At 37.7% G+C, this 19941-nt stretch overlaps 2 protein-coding genes across 5 annotated transcripts in view; one reads left to right on the forward strand and one right to left on the reverse strand.

The window, feature by feature from the left end:
- LOC308412552 (pituitary adenylate cyclase-activating polypeptide type I receptor-like) overlaps nt 1-15677 on the forward strand; it is a 51243-nt gene extending 35566 nt beyond the window's left edge. The window contains exons 11-14 of one of the 2 annotated variants that reach the window (XR_013974596.1): nt 3440-3569; nt 5375-5416; nt 5639-6576; nt 9088-15677. Coding sequence is in view for 1 of the 2 variants with exons in the window: in XM_080907005.1 (XP_080763131.1) it covers nt 3440-3569; nt 5375-5416; nt 5639-5785 (319 nt within the window). In the remaining variant the exon portion in view is untranslated. Of the gene's footprint in view, nt 1-3439; nt 3570-5374; nt 5417-5638 lie in introns of both variants that reach the window. The other variant, XM_080907005.1, reaches the window with a different exon arrangement.
- Nucleotides 15678-16738: 1061 nt separating this feature from the next.
- Nucleotides 16739-19941, reverse strand: part of LOC308412551 (pituitary adenylate cyclase-activating polypeptide type I receptor-like) — a 33830-nt gene continuing 30627 nt past the window's right edge. For 2 of the 3 annotated variants that reach the window (XM_080907004.1, XM_080907003.1), the window contains 2 exons: nt 19738-19779; nt 16739-18366 (listed from right to left, as the gene is read on the reverse strand). In XM_080907004.1, coding sequence (XP_080763130.1) covers nt 18163-18366; nt 19738-19779 — 246 coding nt within the window. In that variant the 3' untranslated portion in view covers nt 16739-18162. Of the gene's footprint in view, nt 18380-19737; nt 19780-19941 lie in introns of all 3 variants that reach the window. The other variant, XM_080907002.1, reaches the window with a different exon arrangement.

Genomic DNA, 19941 nt, shown 5'->3' on the forward strand with positions numbered 1-19941 from the left:
CAGCCATTTTTATCTTTCCATTCATTTTCTTTGGTTCAGAGTTTAAATGCTATACCTCCTGACTGTAGCTAGGTAACTAGATAGAGTTTGTCACCTACTAATCAGAAGGTTGGTGGTTTGATCCCTGGCTGCTCCAGTCTGCATGCTAAATATCCTTGGGCAAGATATTAACCCCAAGTTCCTCTGCAGTGGGCCCATCGGAGTGTGGATGTGTGTGAATGTTAGATAAAAAACACTTAAACACAGAAAAAAGTAAATGGGTGAATGAAGCAAGTTGTATAAAGAACTTCGAGTGCTCAGGCAGAGTAGAAAAGTGCTATATAAGAACCAATTATATGATTACGATTGATTGCCCCCAATGAGACGGCCTCTTCTTCTTTCTCTTATTGGATAAGAGCCAGGCTTTGAAAAGTGTAACTCAGTGTTGATTTATGAGATGTAAGGAACCAATCAAAATGCTGAACATATGCCCCTCGCAAAGTGGGACATATGATCACTCTAGTCACAAGTTATTGATGTGACATATAATAGCTTTGATTTGATAAAAAGCGTGCTGCTCTTTAATAGAAGCTGTAAAGTAGTAAATTAATATGAAAACCAAAAACCTTTAGGGCAGCAGTAAGGTAAGAGGAGTCTGTGAGGATGGACTGCTCAGGAAGGCTGTTTTATCTAGTGAAAATGAGATTTGATAATACGTCTCAGCAGGAAACCTTACAGCTGATGAACAGATTTCTGATTGTGAGGAAGAAAAGAAGTAGCTTGCACCAATCAGCTAATACAGCACTCTAAAGAGCTCTGAACTTACCCCAGTGTGTGCATGTGTGATGTCAGGAAATGATGAAGAACAAATAACCTATCAGATAAATTAGTTTCGATATCCATACATCTTACATAGGGTGCTGAACTTAATCTTAGTGCTATTTTGATAAACCATCATTTTAATAATCTGTAAGTTTAAAATTTAAACACTGTACAAGAATAAAATTTGATTTCTTACAGATTACATTTGTACTTATAAGAAATGTCTTGTATGACTGAAAAATAAGATCAAAGCCACACTTCCCCTCTCTGATGCAATCTCTTTCAAGTTTTTTTTCTTTTTTGGATTGGATATGCTCTGTGAGTTTGCAACTTTCACCGTCTTTCTTTGAAGCCTGGATGTGAGCCAGCACATCACAAGTATAGGTTTGAATAAATCAAACCAAATTCACACAAATATTTAGAAACAACTGTAAATTTTGTGTATTACATTTTTACAGACATATATTGTGCCCAGAAGACTAATCCTTTTTCACTTTTCACCAACGTTTAATCTTGTTCTCTCATGTGGATGAAAGTCGTATAACTTACTGAAATGTCTCAACTATTGGAAGGGTTGAAATCTGGTTTTATCCAATTTATCCAATCGCTCAGAAACTCAATACATGTAGGGATCTAGATTTGGCCAAGACGACCTGCTGAATTTCAAATCAAGCAGAATGAGGAAGAAAGGGGATTTAGGTGACTTTGAATGTGGCATGGTTGTTGGTATCAGACAGGTTGATCTGACTGTTACCCAAACTGCTGATTTGCTGGGATTTTCCCACACAACTAACTCTAGGGTTTACAGAGTGTGGTCAGATAAAAAGAAAAGTTCCAGTGAGCATCAGTTCTCTGGCTGAAAATAACTTGAAGAAGAAGCAGACTTGCCCGGTCTGATTCTGAATTTTTGTTGCGACAGATGGTACGGTCAGAATTTTGCAGAAAAATAAATGATAAAAACAAGACTGGCTTATGACATAATAACTTTTATAAGTCAGGTGAGGTAGCAGCCTCACCTCACCATAGTGGCCATGCAAGATGATCTACGCCCTTGGTAAGTTTTAAGGAAAAAAAAATATGGTTTTGGTAAAAATAGATCCATCGGCAATGTGAAATCCCAGAAATAAAAATTTCTCACAATATCATATTTTTTTCCGCCCCGATTTGCAATGATACATCCCAAGAACTCCATGACTTGCTCACTTGCTATTAGCAGAACTGTACCATCATGGTACCATAATGAAGATCAACGTTACAAGTGTCTAACACCAACAAGTGGATACATGAGATAATTTTGGGCTTTACTTATGGGAACCTATAGCTCAGGTGTGAGTTAAAAACATCATATGCAGAGAAAAGTGGTTCAGCATTAATAAAGCTGAGCTTTAAATCATTTTCTTGCACTAAACTCTTTATAATTCAGTTGGATAAATAGTAATTTATTTTAACATGTAAACCTTTTGCTGGGTGTTAAGTGGAAACTGCTAACTGAGGCAGTAGTATGTAAGAAGAAAAGGTGAGGGGGAGCTGTTTAAATCCCTTGACAAAAGTTTGAACGGCTTCTTACACTTTAATATAATATATGCATACATGAATCTACTGCAGCAGCAGTGAAACCCTGCTTCACCTGAAAGAATCCTTCTTTCTCTTGACATCTGGCTGGTGCACATTTGTGCTCAGCTGAATTAATTTAGAATGAGAGCATATAAAAATAGCTCCAGATTCCAGAAATAGATGTTACCTACTTTGACGTGCGACAGGATTGTTCCACCAGTTCAATGAATGTTTCACAGGATTAAAAGCCCCGCCTGTCGTAGGAACTTAAATTTGATTCAGGAGGAACCTTGGCATTCACACAAAGGCACAAATTATTCACCTGAAATAAGCTGATAGCTCCCCTCCATCTTTAATCTTTAAGCAGTTGAAGCTGTGATAATATTTCCGATTAGAGCTATTTTATGGTTTAATCTGACTATCTAGATGACTAAAACATATACTGCAACATCCTCATACATGTGAGAGTGTCACTGAGGAAACTAAAGTGAGAATAAAAAACACACACATGTCAGTTGTTAGGATAACAGCTGTCTGTTGATCTCTGATGAACTGGATACTCTTGTGAGTGGATCTGTACCCAGCTAGGTTTTCCAATCTCAATAGGATATACAGAAAAGTAAATGATGAAGAGCATAAACATGATACTTATCTCAGTGTCTTTTGATGATGAAGCAGATGTTGAGTTGCTCTTTTCAAACCACATTACTTGCGGGAAACCGTTTCAACAAAATGTCATAAGAAATTAAATGGCAACATTTACATGATATTTAGACATCAGTGATATGAGCTGAACTAAGCACAATGTGTTCAGGTTTTGTGTTTTGACATTTTAATCTTTTCCACTGATTGGCCTGATGACGATGTTGTTTTAAAGGTCAGTGTAATGAAAATCTGACACCACCATTGTAGCTTTGATGAAACCTGAATGACGCATTTAGTCTGTCTGGCATTTGAAACTTGTACCTCTGACATGACTGAAAGTAGCTGACCATACTGGTAACACACTGTAATCTTTCAAAGTGTTGCATCATTATCTGGACTTGTTTTTTATTTTTCAGTCCTTTCTTTTTGCTTCACTCAGGAGGCTGGCAAAATCCACCCTGTTCCTGATTCCTCTGTTTGGGATGCACTACACTGTATTTGCCTTCTTGCCTGAGAACACTGGAGTAGCAGCCAGACTCTACATCGAGCTGGGACTGGGCTCCTTTCAGGTATAAAACTTCAGAATCACAGTTCACAAAGAATTGCTAAAAATAAATAACTCACATTTCTCAAGTTGAAATTCTTCCCAGCAGATTTATTTTCCTTGTCACATTAGAAGCACAGGTGTTACAAATCTGAATCATCATGGAATTGATATTTATACCTGTGCATGCACAATAATAACTAAAGCTCGTCGGCTGAAGGCCAGATGAACTTATGTGATGGTGAGGTGTCTGCCATCCATCCCTCAGTCTGTTCCAGCACCTGTCCCTCTAAAATACACTGAATTCTCAACTCGATTATTATATTTTAGAGAAACCTGCGCACACTGATATCCTATTGTATCTTCCAATTTATCAAGATTATGCGCAAAGTTAAAACAGGAGGTAACAGAGGGATAAAGCTGATGAGTGATCCCATGTAGACATTCAGTTGTAGTTCATGGAGCTAGGTTAAGGAGAGAGGTGATATCAGTTAGCAGCAGTATGGGTTCATGCCAAGAAGTAACACTACAGAACTTGGAAAGAAAAGCATCTGGACTGAAGACGTTTCACCTCTCATCTAAGAAGCTTCTTCAGTTCAAAGAGCAACTGGTGGAGAGTCCCAGATTTTAAGCCCTACGGGAATGTCCCCAAGAGGGTCTGGCACTCTCGGAAGTTTCTCGGATGACAGCTGTATAGTCCAGACACTTTTCTCACCAAGCTCCTTAGACTGCAATGATCTGGATCACTGAGAACCTTCACAGACAACACTACAGATAAGATATTTGAGAGAGTTGATAGAGAAATATAGAGAAATATAGAGAAGGCCAGAAGGAGCTTCACTGTGTGTTCATGGATCTAGAGAAGTCATTGATTGTGTGCTTGGAGGAACTGTGGTATTGTATGAGTATATCACTGAGGTGCAGTAGGAGACAGAGACACAGATGAGTTCAAGGTGGGAGTAGGACTACATCAGGGATCAGCTCTGAGGACCTTCTTGTATGCAGTGGTGATGGACAAGTTAAAAAAGGAATGAAAGTCAGTAGATACAAGACACAATACAGGGTGCACAGCAGAAGTGAAGAGGAGAGTGCAGTCAGGGTGGAGTTGGTGGAGATGAGTGTTGGGATGATTGTGACAGAAGGATAGCAGCCAAAGTAAAAGGGAGGGTTTACAAAATGTTAATGAGACCTGCTGTGATGTTTGGTTGGGATATGGTGGCACTGACAAAAACACAGGAGCTGATCCTGAAAGTGGCAATGTTGAGAATGTTAAGATTTTCATTGGGAGTGACCAGGATGGACACGATTAGAAATGAGAATATCAGAAGGAGGGCTTGAGCGATAGAGACACAAGGTTGAGATGGTTTGGGCATATGTAGGAAGAGTACATTCATATGAATATGTGGCAGAAGAGGATACTAGGAATACTAGATACTAGGAGAAATGGAAGCAGATGATCTGTTATGGCGACCCCTAAGAGCGGCAGCCCTTGCTGGCTGAAATAATCACGGTCATAAATAACCACTCCATAATATTTGTGCATGTGTAAGACTATAACTATGTGGAATGTTGACATTTATGCAGCACAAAATGTATCCCATAAACATGACAAAATGAATTAACAAACAACAATAAATCAGCAACCGAATGACTTCTTCAAAGCCTGCAGCTTCATCCTGTTTTGCTTGTTTGTTCTCTGAAGTTATTGTGATGCTTTGTGCAATTAAGTGTTAGCAACACAAGTCACTGTTTTCCCTTAAGCGGACTGTACATGCAATCAGTTCTTACTCTTATGATTTTATCTTGAAACAGATGTCTTTTATGTTGCAGGGGTTTGTGGTGGCGCTTCTTTACTGTTTCATGAATGGAGAGGTAGGCAAATGGAGGGGAAGCTTGTGTAATAAAAAAAAGTCATACAAACATTTATCATAAATAGCTGCCCTGAGGTAAGAGCTATTCTTTGGAGTGAAAACCTCAAACACATTTTTTAGTATGGGTAAATGGCAGCATTGCAGAGACATTAACCATTTTGCTCAACAGGTGAACAAAAAGCCTAGGCATCTGTAACTTTCTGCAATTTCTATTTGTTTGCAGGTCCAAACAGAGCTGCGGAGGTGGCTGTGGAAGTGCCACAATCAAAGTCATCTCACACCAGCTAAGAGAAGCATCACTCAGATCACAATTCGGACTCATGGGGGGCTCGGGCTGCCTGCTTCTAGTGGCAACATCTCTTCTGTATGATTTCAGAGATCATTAATGAAGAAAATGTTTCACAAAGGAAAAGGAAGGGGAAAAATGAATCAGTCCTTGGAGCTGAACATGCTGATGACATTAATTCAACAACCCCTCTCTAAGAACAGGTTACCAGAATGAGCACAGGTGAGTGAGGAGGAAATGTATCAGGATGCATTATACTGATTTCAGAAGCAGTTGTGGCTGCAGTTTAAGGATGGTACAGCACACATTTCTCATTTGAAACACAGCGTGCTCTTTCTTGGACCGTCTCCGATGGTGGTTGATTTGTAGGGATGTCACGGTGCCACAGAGGAAAGAGGAAAACCTGGGGACAGAGCTGGCCCTGAGTTAATGACTGAGCAAAAATGTTGTGGAATCATATTTAGCATTTGCAGACACATGACGACAAACCTCAGATGTTAATTTGTCTGCCATTTTGAGTGTGTGAGCATGGTGACATTGCAGTAATAATGCTAATAATAATGCTAATAGTAATGCTAATAATGATACTAACAGCAATGTTAATAATAATAACAACAATGATTATTTTATTTAAAAAATGCAGTTACAAAATTCCTAGTTTGGATGAAACAGGATGTAATGTACAAGTCCAAACACAGGCAAATATCTTACAGTACATTCACTCCTGCATACACACATTAGAAGAACAAGAACCAAAAATAATGGGAAAAGACTAAGGAAATGTTATACTATAAAAAATTAGGTTTTAACTGTCATATAAGACAAACCACAGATTCAACTGACCTGACAGTATATGACAGGGTTACCTCCAGTCAGTGGCGTGTCTAGAAAATTTTTGTTGGGGGGGCCAGGTAGGGGCACAGATTTGGAGAAGGGTGGCAGATGTAATTGGCAGATAATGTTTAAAAAAAAATTCTACCAACCCTTAACCATAATTCAATAATCCTATAAACCTAATAACCAAATGCACTTTTAACTCTTATTAGAATGAGATTTTAACCACTACGGTGCAAAGTTTTTAGATACTGCGTTGATAAAGTACAAGAGATACAATCAGTGCTTTGTCAGTGTTTACTCAGCATTCAAGGACAGCAATATTTGCATAGTATTTTTACTGACATATAGTGCACATATGTTTTGGGCAAAAACATTTTTGAAAATTAAAATACGAACATTTGTAACAAACAATTGACAAATTAGCCAATGCCAATGCAAAACTTTATCTGCCTGTTAAAAAAAGAAGATAATCTTCTCACAAACTGGTGTTTGATTTTGAAACAGGAAAAAAGTGGGGAAACAAATGAAAAGACTAATATTTGAATAAAACCTGAAAGCAAGTAAATACTTTCTATGCTGCCTTATGGTAAACTTTGGTAATATTGATAAAGAACAACACTGGCTGATGATAAAATACAGTCAGCTGGCATGGTGACACTGCCAGTATTAACCTGCAGGACTGGACTGGGACAAAAAAATTGGGCATTTTTACTACAGACCGACCCACCAGGTAGTAAAGCCATAAAGACTTTGAATGAAAACAAATGCTGTTGTGACAGTGATGTACAGTCTTGTTGGTATATGTATGATTTCTATACATTTTACGTCAGATAAAAACTTTGGTTGTAAGATTTAGATAATTATTTAATAAAAACTAGGTATTTTAAATGAGAATAAGAAAGAAAAGGATTTCTTTGTGCCCACCTTTCCCTGTTAATGCCCTACCTGGCCCCCTGGCAAAACTTTGCTAGACCCGCCCCTGCACAGTTACCAGCTGTCAGCTACATAAAAAAGGATCCTGGTGTTATTTATCTCTCAGAAACAGTTGATAACTTCAACTCATTCATGTCACCTAAAAGGTAAACCTGTTTCTCCATCACCTGTTCAGCTCTGATGATTCAGTAAGGACATCTCCTGGTTTCATCTTCATGTTTCCCTCTCACCACATATCTAAACAGACATCATGACCAGCAGCTTTACAGCTGTGGCTCCAGCAAACATCAGCTGATACTAGAAATTAATATTAAATACATTCTAACAACAGCTGATCAAGCTTAAACGTGCTGCTGTTGTTTAGCGCAATATCTGCTGGTTTCCTCTTTCTGGCGCAAAGTGGGCGATAAACAAACAAGAGAGAAAAGCCGATCAGCTGATCATTGATCAGTTTCATGATTGAAGTAGCAACAGGAGAGGGAGGGGGAGAGAATGAGAGAAGAGGCAGCTGTGCAGCATAAAGACAGAATAAATCCAGCTTTGTGTCTTTTTTCCATTCTAGCTAAAGTCCGGGACAAACTGCGTCTCTTCTCAGCTCAATACGAAACGTGTAATATTTTCTCTGATTGAGGGACCATTCCATTTTTTTAAGGAGCCGTTGGCAACTCTACTAACTAACCTTATGAATAAAATAAAGTTCACTATCAGTAACATCATAGCACCCACCCAGCTGTATAAAAACTCCGTCAAACTGGCTAGAACGCAGTATGAGTTATTGCAACTGACAGTAAAAAGTCAGCAACATGAAAATAAACTCCACCTAAACTTGGTTTATATCTGACCCAGATAGACTGCAGGTCATAACTTCTTACCTGAAGTTCAGTTCACCTGACACTCGGACTGGCGGCTGCTTCGGGTCTCTCCTCCTGCCTCCCCTTCCCTCATCCACCTGTTGCCTCTGTGGAAGCCCCGCCATAGCCACCACCAAACAACGGAGTTATTTCTACACATCGACCTGCATCTGGCCAATCCACCACCTCTCATTGTTCATGCCATTACAAAAAAAATAAAAAATAAGTCACTGGGGATATGCCCGATGGCCAGTCCAGCTATGTTAACCTGCAACCAAATCTGCAGCTCCATACAGCAATGTTACGACTTAGATTACATCTTATAACTCATAACTCTTATGTTAGCTCCCCTCAGTAGCATACTGTCTGAAATATTCCACAGCTGCAATAATTCTTTAAGTGTTATTTTTTCCTTGGTATTCTAATTTCACCGAAGTTTACTAAACTCAACAAACTTGATATTACTTACCGGGACATTTATTCTGTCCTCATTTTCTTTCACCGAAAAATTGTTTCCTGCAGTGCCATCTTTCGCGCTTGGCTCTCCTACCTTTGCTAACGTGATGCGCATAGCGCAGAAGCGATGCTGCATTCACTTACACTCGGATATCTGAGCGTCACCGTGAAAACATAATCGGACATTTGATATTTGATTGAATTTTATTGTTTTGCCTTTGGGGTGGCACCTGGGGTGGCCAGTCTGGTTTGGGGGGTGGCCTGTGCCCCCCCAGGCCACCCCGCTGGACACGCCATTGCCTCCAGTAGAAACAGAACTGGACAGAAGGGGAGTATGGTGTCACAGTGAGGAAATGCGTGGAAAAGCAGTTGGTTCTGCAGCAGGAGTGTAGAGAAGCTAAGTGCTTAGCTTGTGTAGTGATGACAGATGAGAACTCCATGGTTAGCTCATCCTTTTCTCCAGTTCCTGCTTTACCTGGCGGAGGTCATCTTTTAACTGTGTGTATGCTGGCAGGCAGTGTCAAGACACTGTCATAATAGTGCTTAACAGCTGTTGAAGGTAGCAAGCACTTAGCAAGCAGGCTGAAAACAAAACAAGGAGCTAGGCTAACACTGACCCCACCTAATAAAGCCACCAAACCAGGTTTCAGGAAAGGTGTCAAGTTGCAGCGGTGACAGTAACACAGTAGCAAATTGATCAAAAGGAAATTACTAAATCCACCAAAACACAAAATTCAAGAAAAACTGGCCTAGAGGCCAGTCAATAACTACCTGGCAATTACCAGTTAGAAGGAAAAAAGTTTATTTCCCAACGAGTTAAAAGTGTTTGCTGGAGGTTAAACAGGCCTATAGATAGGTCAGTAACCACCTAGCAACCCCCAGTTTCTAGGGAAAAATGTGTATTCCCCAACCTTGTGATTGCTTTCGCTGCTAGCATGCTGCTATGGTCATCATTTGAATGAAAGTGATTTGTCTACAGACGTTGTCTAGTTAACCCCTTTTTCCATTAATACCTACTCGGATTGACTCACCACGACTCGCCCACGTCTTGACTCGGATCGACTGGTTTTCCATTACAACTGAGTACCACCTAATGTGCATGGTCATTGTTATAGAAACGGGGCGGAGCGTTGATAAATACACGGTTAATGTATGAAATGAATGCTACAACAAAGGTGGACATCGAGGCAAGAATATACCTGCTGTTCAGTCTGTGGCTTTTCATCAGACTTGGGGACCATGGCATTGTTTTTTGTAGCCATTTCCCCTCGTTACCAGGTTTCAAAATAAGTGTTTTTGATTTTCGTGAATGGGATGCTATCATGACTCATTGAGCGATGCCCCTGACTAGCCAATTGGCGGCATGCAGTCTGACCACGTCACATTTTAGCAAAAGCTCGGTTCACTATGAACCCTGGCCAAGCAGGTACTATGTTAGTACCTGGTCCAGATACTATGAACTAAGAGAAGACCCTGAAAACCGTGGTGAACCATGGCAAGTCGATCCGAGTAGGGTTTTTATCTCAAGTAAAAACTGTGAAAAAAAGTGGCGACTGTGTGTCTGCAAAGTATAAGTTGTGCCTTTTAAAAAATGTGGGCTGCAGTGCTGAAGCTCCTTGTTTAGACATAGAAATAGACTGTATTTATCCCACACTGGGGAAATTCATATTGTACAGCTGTACAATGGTCAGCAAGAGAAGTGAATTAGAGACGTATTAGAGAAAAAAAAATCTTTGCTTTCAATTACACCCAACAGCCTCCAGGAACCACTAATGACCAGTTGTCAAGTGATGGGTGTTTTTCATCATTATGGAAGACAACTTTTGAGCAATGGGCTCATGACATGAGAAACCTCAATAGAGACAGCTGTGGAAACACTGGATTTGGGAAATCGCTAACATATGTGAAATAGTTCTGTGCAGCAAGCAGCAGGAGCAGTCTATGCTGGAAACTTTTGAAGGACCACTCTGGAGTTGTGCGTGCTTGCTCACTTAGCATTTCACTGACTGAAATATATATGTTATGTATATCTATATATAATTTTTTAAAGTACTGCGATCCAGAGAGTCCAGGACAAGCATTTTGCATTGCCATTACATCATGTTTTAACTTATTGGTTTGATGATGAGCCATTGGATTTGTGAATATTTATTTGCTGCTTTCCACATATTTATGGTGTTGTCAGATGTGATAAATCATGAGCATTTGATGTACTAGTTGCACTTAAAGAAATACCAAATTATTAAAAGAGTGCCTGGCATTTACATAATACAATGTCATAAAATGGTTGTGTTTAACAACACTGGGCTGGTTACCCACACTGACAATGGTCCAAAGTTACAGCACAATAAAACATAGCACCTCTTATTTGTGCATTCAAGTGCTCCTCAGGTGTTCCAATTTTTGGAGTTTGGAAGTCATTTTTCAGAGTTCTGTGTGTTCATGTGCTTTTACAACACTTCCTCACCCCAGGGTGTCAAATTATGCCTTTCTGTGAGATGTGCCTGGGGTTGCAGAGATGCACAAGATGTCTTTTCAGACTTTCTGTGTTGTTGTTCCGACCTCAGGGGACGTTCACGTGATTTTTCTAGTCAGTATATAAATTTTATAGTAGGTGTGCACACAAATACGTATTGAGAATTGTACAACCATTAAGCCTTTGCATTTGTAATTATGTAATTATTTTAAGCAGCAGTTTGTTAGATTTGCTCACCATAAAGACTGGGAACAGCTTGCTTAATTATATTTCCTAAAGTAATAGTTCATCCAGCATCTCTGAAGTTAAGTTTGGTTTAACTTCATATGCTGCATCTCAGCCCTGCACTTTTTAAGTCTTTATATTCAGCAAAGCTGCAGACACATTAGTGTACAAAAATATTTCACTATACAAGATCTTTAACACAAAGATAGTACCAGATTAACTACACACAATTGACATCAAACACTGTAACAGTGTACCCGTGCATGTAATGCACAGTAATAGATGAACATTTGTGGTTTTAAAAGTATTCAGTGTTTACTTTTTCCATCTAAGAATAGGATTTCCTTTCTATCAGAATTTTAACCAGGACCTAAGAAAAGCACATTTTCTCCTTTCCCCAAATACAATGTTGGACCTGAAGCCAAACCTCACCTTCCTCAGACCCTCTTTATTCCTCAGACCTAAAAATTATGCCTATAGGCCCTACTTGCTCGATTCATAATGAATGTAAAACACTTCCGGTTGTCGCAGCTGATATCTCAGTGATCCTACTGAGCCCATCTATCCCCCCTTCTATTGGCCTAATAAGTAGATACAACTTGTATAATAATATTTTATTTTATGTGTATATGAATTAGTATAATATATGTTATACAATATACACAAGAAGCTATACTCAATAAAATGGGATGAAACTTTTATCGAATAGAATAATTTATAAATCGTAGGAAATGTAAAATATAGAAAACTGTGAAATATAACATTAAGCTTTGGTGGTTCTCCTCATGACATGGTACTCCAATGAGGGTAACAGTTTAATGCTGCTGAGAGCAAACGTTTTATTTTTTGGCTTGAATAAACACAATTGCCCACAATAACTGGTAAGAAATATTTTCTGTGTCTTGGATTTGACTTTTGCTTGAACAAATTCTGCAGTCATAAACTGAAAGCCAACTTGTTTTAAATAAAATGTTTTTTTAGATAAATTATTTTATTTTAAACTCTTTTTTAAATTACTTTTAAATCCCGTATGGAGCAGAGGACCAAAACTGGTCTTGAACGCGTATGTCCAAAAACCCCTTAGAATAATAATAATAATTAACATTTATTAACAAGCACCCAGGATTATCTGTTAAATCTATCAAAGTCGTACAGTTAATGTTTTAGGATAGTTTTTCCAAAGTGGACCCCTCAGGTTACTTTAGCGCAGACACCAACAAAGATTGTTACTCACACTGGGTGCAATCCCCCGCAATAAAGTTATACGTGTAGTGCAAAAATCCTGTTCTTCTCCACAGTTGTGACTTTCACACCATGGGTGTGACTGTCATGGTGATTTTGGACTCTTAATGATTTCTTTGATCGGTTCTTTTTCCAGGATGGAGTGATTGTACAGCATGCATCTTTAATGACTTTAAAAAAACAAGAACAAGAAGCAAGAATTAGGCGCACAAGTTTTAAGCTATTTTGGATTTTCTCTAATATACACAGAGTCAAAAGTACATATTCAGGATCTAAAATGTCCTTTGACTTGATAAAGCAAAGACATATTAACTTCTCATCGGTAATCATAATTGACTACAACTGGTAGTTTCTCTTTTTCTTTGTTTGATTGACCGATACTCAGAACAATGGTAAAGTCCAAGGAACAATGAAGCTCTAAAAAGAAGAACGTTTGAGCCATTTTTAAACATCTGCAAATTCTGAGATCATCAGTTCAAACAACTGTACATAAGTACAAGTTATTTGTATGTGTCACCGCTTTGCCAAGATCTGATAAGGCATTCAGGAACAACCCAGGAACCACAAAAGCTCAAGCCTGGAAACTGCTGAAACACCAGCGTCACTGTTCACAGTGGGTCCAGTATTACATTGCCTTAGCCTGATTAGGCACTGATCAAGAAAGAAGCCCCTATTCCAAAATCGCTGCCTTCAAGCTTGGCTGAAATTTGCAGTTGCACATATAGACAAGCAACTTGTCTTCTGGGGAAAAAGTTTTACGGTCAGATGGGATAAAGATTGAGCTATTTGGCTCCGACAGCACGAGGTATGTTTGGAGGAGCATGGTGGTGGTGCTCTTGGACTGTTATGCTGTCAGTGATACTAGTACATTCAACAAAGTGTTTAGAATAATGGAGTGCTACCTCCATATTCTTCAACATCACCTGAGATCAACAGCCCGAAGCTTGGACGTAATTGGGTGTTCTAACAGGACAATCATCCTAAACTTGGATCTGGTTTTGGAATGAATATAGCAGGCTAACATTAAGCTTGTGGAATGACCTTTTTAAAAGCCTTGGCTTCGACCCTGTTGAAAATTTGTGGACTATACTTAAAGCCAAGTGATGCCAGGAAACCAACGAATTTAAATGAACTCTACCAATTCTGTATTTAATCAAATATTAGTGGCGATGTAGCTTATACGTGTACTTTTGACCTTGTGTGGATAATTCTTATTTTTTTAAAGTCATTAAAGATGGATACTGTACAATCATTTCATCCTGGAAAAAGAACAATTCAAAGAAATTATTAAAAGCCCCAAATTGCCATGACATTCACACCCATGTGTATGTAAACTTCTTACACCGATAGTAAATGTAAGTAAATCTTCCATCTTTGAATAATGAATCACACTCTTTGCAAGTACAACAACTTACCACCGATAAGTTTATTTTGCAGTCAATTTTACACAACTGGAGACATGAATGTTGGACACCAGAACGCTTGTTACACATGGCACACTGTCACAGGTAGAACCTTTGATGAAAGTTCATAGATATTTTTTCTTCATTAAACTGAGAATTTACATATATTTAAATGCTTGTCATTACATACACATGCATACAGATTACAGTCTCCAACTTTCAAACACAGATGCACACACACACACACGCACACACACACACACACACACACTGAAAACTGGTACATAAAGAAATGTACAAAATCACAGCCACAAACACTGCAGGTCTTAGTCAAGAGGTCCACCTGTGTGCCAAAAGTATGCATACATGATAAAGAAAAGACATCATTTGTACACTATGGCAAATTTATAGCAGGCAACATTTAAGAGCAGCTGAGCGACAACGGTACATTCAATTCATTGGCAATCAAGACTTAACACACAATCAAAACATCATAAAACCGGCTCAACAAGCACAACCGCCAAAGTAACAGCATCTTAGCACAGAGATATGCCACATAGAATAACTACAGTCAAAATATTTTTTTAATCAGTTTTAGAAACACTCATTTACTTTTTTTTTTTTTTTTGCAGAAAGTTAAATGAGATTGATGCTAAAAATGCTGGCAAAAAGACAAGATATTAGCTTGCTGTCCAGGTAGCTTATTTAGCTAAGGGGAGGGGGGGTTTCTCTTCTAGTAAAAAAAGTCACTTCCAGGTAGTAGAAATCTACTAGGTATGGGAAACAGCCTTTTAGGTTTATTCATAAATTATATATATTGTATTTTTGGTATGGGTATAAAATAGGGAGTTAAATGAGGATCAGAGGCTAGCTGTTTCCCTAATCACTGGATATAGCTTCTTTTTCTAGCATACAGATATAAGCGTGTTATCACGCTATTATATATCTCTATATATAATATTAAAAAAAATTATCAGGGTTTCTCTTTGATACATTCGTTTGTTATAATAATTCTAAAATAAATGCAAGAAGAGGTTTATGAAAAGCAGTGTGGTCTCTTTTAGCCAAAATTTAGCTAAAAGCTACAATGCTCAGTTTTCCTCTAGCTAGTGCTAAGAATCAAAACAAATTCTCCAGATTTCCTCTAATCTCACAGTATGGTTAAAAACTGACACAGTTCACAGTTCACTAAAGTGAAGGGGAGGAATTTGAGATATGACATGACAGAAAAACACATATCTCTACATTGAAAAAACAAAACAATGTTAATTTAAGTTTTATTATGGACATCAAAATGTTGGGCTTGTCACAAAAACAGATGTAGAAAAAGAATAAAAAATATGGCATATAAGCATCTCTACCCCCTATCCTACATTTCTAAACATGAGCAAAACAGTGCCTGTCAAAACTGTCCACTCTCCTTAACATTTTACTGCCACCCTGTGGTAGACAAATACACAGCACGGAAATGAGCAAGGAGTCATTTTTACTCTTCTTTTTTTCACATACAGTAACAGCTTTGAGACATGGTCGTTTACATCTGAGCTGTTTAACACTCAGAGTGACGGCTGGTGATAGAAACACTTAAGCAGCAGCAGAGTGTTTGTGTTTAAAGTCACACTCTCTTACACACTTTGTGTTTTATCTGTTGCATTTGTTCCACCTCTAAAAATCTATTTGAATAAAATCATGTCCCCTGTCTGTTGTCCTCACTCTACTGTCCACAAGCTGCAAAGATGATGCATTTGATATAATGTTACTTTTCAGAGGTTGCATCTGCTTCTTGTGTTTTTTGTCTTTCTCTAGAGTGAGAGACTTTGCTATGCATCTCCCACTCTCACTTCTTATGACACTACATTTATGGCACTTAGACCAAGAACACCACATCACTCAAAATAATGAAATCATACATTAGAACCACAACTATGTTTTATGCACAAAAAAGCATGTATACTGTACATATAGTCACTTTACATGGCACCATTTCATGGAAAATAAATATACATCCTTATCTGTAAAGTATCATCAATTCATTGTTCAAAGATACTACATTCTTAGAATCCAACTATGATGGTACATAAAATAAATATGGTGAAAAAACTATTTTTGTTTACATCATTTCACATTTTATTCTATTAAATAATTTTCCCACTTGTACAATTATTGTTTCTCAGTCTGTTTTTTGCACAAACAAAACAGAAAAATGAGCAAAAATCAGCGATTGTCAAGAGCTGTCACATTAAAGCCTTTAATGTTGACTGTTACACCACTTGTTTTTTTGTTTTGTTTTGAAGCCATTTATCTTTCACATTGCTGCTAAAATGAGTGTTGTAGATACATCATGGCTGTAAACCAAGAGATAAATAAAATAAATAAAAATTATGGAAAACTACACAGCAGGACTCTTTTTACACTGTGTGTAAGTTAATAAACTGACAATGATGAGAAATTCACTAATAAAGTTTTGAGACACACAATGGAAAAAGCATATTTTCTTCAATCTACACTGAAATCCACCACTCTGTACATTCTTTGAAATGACTCGCTGCACCTTTAGATTACCTGTAAAAATGTAAAAATGATAGCTATTTGTGACCGACTAGGCACTTTGGAATATGAGCGTAGGATGGTTAAAATTAGAGTAGGAACAATTTATTATGGCACAATGGTCTCAAGCTTGGAGGAAAGAGATCAAGAGACAATGAAATCTGTTATGTTCAAGAGCATGTTGACAGTGGGAATCTTTCTCCTACAATAAAACGATGTACATTTAAACTCATGGCACTATGAAGAGCTTTGGGTGAAAGCATCCACTATATGGCACGTGTACTGTTTATGTTCACAGTTTGCAAAAAAAATCTGTCTGAAAAGGGAAAAGGGGACTCGAGCTCCACTAGTAGAGCAGCTAAAGGCTCTAGTTGGTTCAGATAGTAGACCAGTGGTTCCCAACCTTTCTGATCTGTAACCGCTTAAAACAAAACTAAGTCAACTCACAACCCATCATCACACTCTGTGAGGACAGGCTGCTTATTTTAAGCATCAAGATGAGGAACTAGAAGGAAAAACAAACCAATATTAATGTCCACATTATGGCTAACATCTCACAGTCCCTCTAATTCAATCTAATCTTGGGATTCCCAAGGTTGGGAAACACTGTTCGTTCACATCTCTTTTATATATACTGTATGTGTTTTTATTTTTCATTTCATACAAAAAATAGTCCAGACTAGAGTGGGCAGGATCTTCTGGGTCCTCTGGATATGGGATGTAGTCTACAGATCTGGGCTCCAGTTCCTTTTATTTGAAAAGGTCATAACAATACTGCGTTATCCTAAATAAAGAAATTCTGATCTAGACACTAAAAGTCACTATTTACACAATCCATGAGTTGTTTTTTTTTCTTTATATATAAGTTATATTTTGACATACTCTGTACTTACGGCTGAAAGTAGAAAATGTTTAAATTCAAGACAAAACATTTAAACAATGAGCATTTTTTACAAGCAAGGCGAACGTTTGGTTGATAATTAACTTTGGGCTGTAATGAAATCCAGTCAGGCAACCAGTTTGGCACTTTGAAGCACATTTACTTTACACCAACAGCCAAATATGACCCCATACTTTATGTCAAGCTATTTATTTCTTAAAATGTATTATTATTATTATTTTAATAGTGTCTCTTGTGGCACCATCTCCTATCTGAATGTAAATAAAACAATAAAAGGGGGAAATATTATATAAAGAGAGTTTAAATCAATAAAATGTAATTTAAGTTGTGCAAAAATATTCATTTTAAGTCATTAATCATATAAATTGCAACCTAAAGTAGTCTAAGGTAGTGAGATAAATTAAATATATTACTTCAATATTAAATGATAAAGACATAAAATCTCCAGTAAATGTTTTCAGAAAGATTAATTTTCTAAAGGTGAATTAACTACATGCAAGAGGTTTGAGGGGCCACTTTGGTCTGCTCTGGTTGGTCTGATGTAGGTAAGTGGAACGGCACCTTGAAGTTGATTCTAGCAAATCAGATGCTCAGGTCGGGAGGCTGATGTTGGCATTCTCCGCCAGCGGGCTCGACATGCGTATCTGCGAGCTGCTCTTGCTGAGGATCGACAGTTGAGTCCCGCCGTTCACTCCACTGCTGGCCAACGAAGGATGCCTCTGCTGCTTCAGGTCCACAGCAAAGTACCGGTTCACCGTCCAGCTGCGCCATTTCCTCTTGATCTCCGATTGCACCTTCAGGGAGAAACTTCACAAGGTCATTTTTAATGTACTTTAAGCTGTACCAGCTCCACGAAAAGGTACAGTAAAGGTGAGGTTTTTAGAAAGAAGAGTTTCCTAATGTGATCTAGAGCGTTCGAAAGACATGCACGCATGCCAACTTTTTGGGATTTGGGACTGTAATATAACATGGCTTTTATAATAGATAATAATTCCAACGTTTTATGTATCAGGACATAGTATTAAAAAAATCTGGTTCTTAGCAGGTATTAAAATTAAGTAAATATGAATAATGGAGAAGTTGTGTATGAAAAACTATCTATACCTTTTCCCCTTCCTGAGGAATTAACAGGGTAAGTAGAAGTGAGGTACTGATAATTGAATGACCTTAATTATCTGATAACCAGCAAGTGTGAGCACCTCTATAAAAAGACTTATTTTGACTTTTCAGGTTCTTGTGTTTTCCAGAGACAGACATTGGCAACCAACTTAAATAAGCAATTGTTGCTGCTGCTCAATCTGGAAAGAGTTATAAGGTCAACAAACTCAAGTCCATCATTCTACAGTGAGAAAAAATATTCAAAAGTGGAAAACAACCAAGACAATATCCCAATGTCTGACCATGCAGTGCTCAGAGAAACTGCAAAAACCCCAAGACCCAGCATATCTCTCTTTATGGATCTCAGCATGTTAAATGTTAAAGATCATGACAGTACTATCAGAAAATTATAATAATATGGCCTGTTTCAAAGAGTTGTGAAGAGGAAGCCTCAGTTTAGTTTTTGCAAAACTGCATCTGAACAAACCAAAAGACATCTGGAACAAAGTGGAGTGTGTGTTCTTGATCATCTGTATTCAAATAATTTTCGAACCTGGTAAGGACAATATTTTTTTTATTATGTCCTGATATATAAAACGTTAGAACTGAAACACTTTTTAAGATTCTTATTTAAAATTACTTTATTTTTTAAATTATAGCTGATCTGGGGAAAATATGGAAAAAGGTCATCAGTTCTCAGAAGGCACACTTTTTTCAACACTGGCCAGCAACTAATGCTTTACATAAATATAAAATAACTCATTAGATTTTTAATATTTCTTACACTATATGATTAAACAGACAGATTGCTTCTGCATCACTTGCAGATGCTTCATGGGAGAAGTTATACTATCTGTCCTCATATTTGCTTACAACTAATGTATATTACAACTAATTGTATATTATACAAAATTTATTAAATGGTGATAAAATTTATATTAAGTTATATTAATTTGGGTAGGATTATAAGCACAGAGATTCATCCTGAAATTGCAAGCACAAGAACTATTATAAAAAATACTATGAAGAAGTGAGCGTGTATATGAATAAATAAGGGGGAAGCTTACCTCTCCATTGAGGAAACAGTAGAGGACAGCCACCACAAAACCCTGAGGAGGAGGATGGAGAGAAAATTGAAAGAGAAATGAGAGAAAATTTGCTCGAGATTCAGTTTAATCTAACTGTGGTAATATATACATTTAATATAATCAAGCAACACTTATGACAGCTGTGCTATATATGTATAGCACTGATGTTATAAGCACTGTAAG

This window comes from Rhamphochromis sp. 'chilingali', assembly GCF_963969265.1.
Source record: "Rhamphochromis sp. 'chilingali' genome assembly, chromosome: 16".
In the NCBI taxonomy this organism is placed as follows: Eukaryota; Metazoa; Chordata; class Actinopteri; order Cichliformes; family Cichlidae; genus Rhamphochromis; species Rhamphochromis sp. 'chilingali'.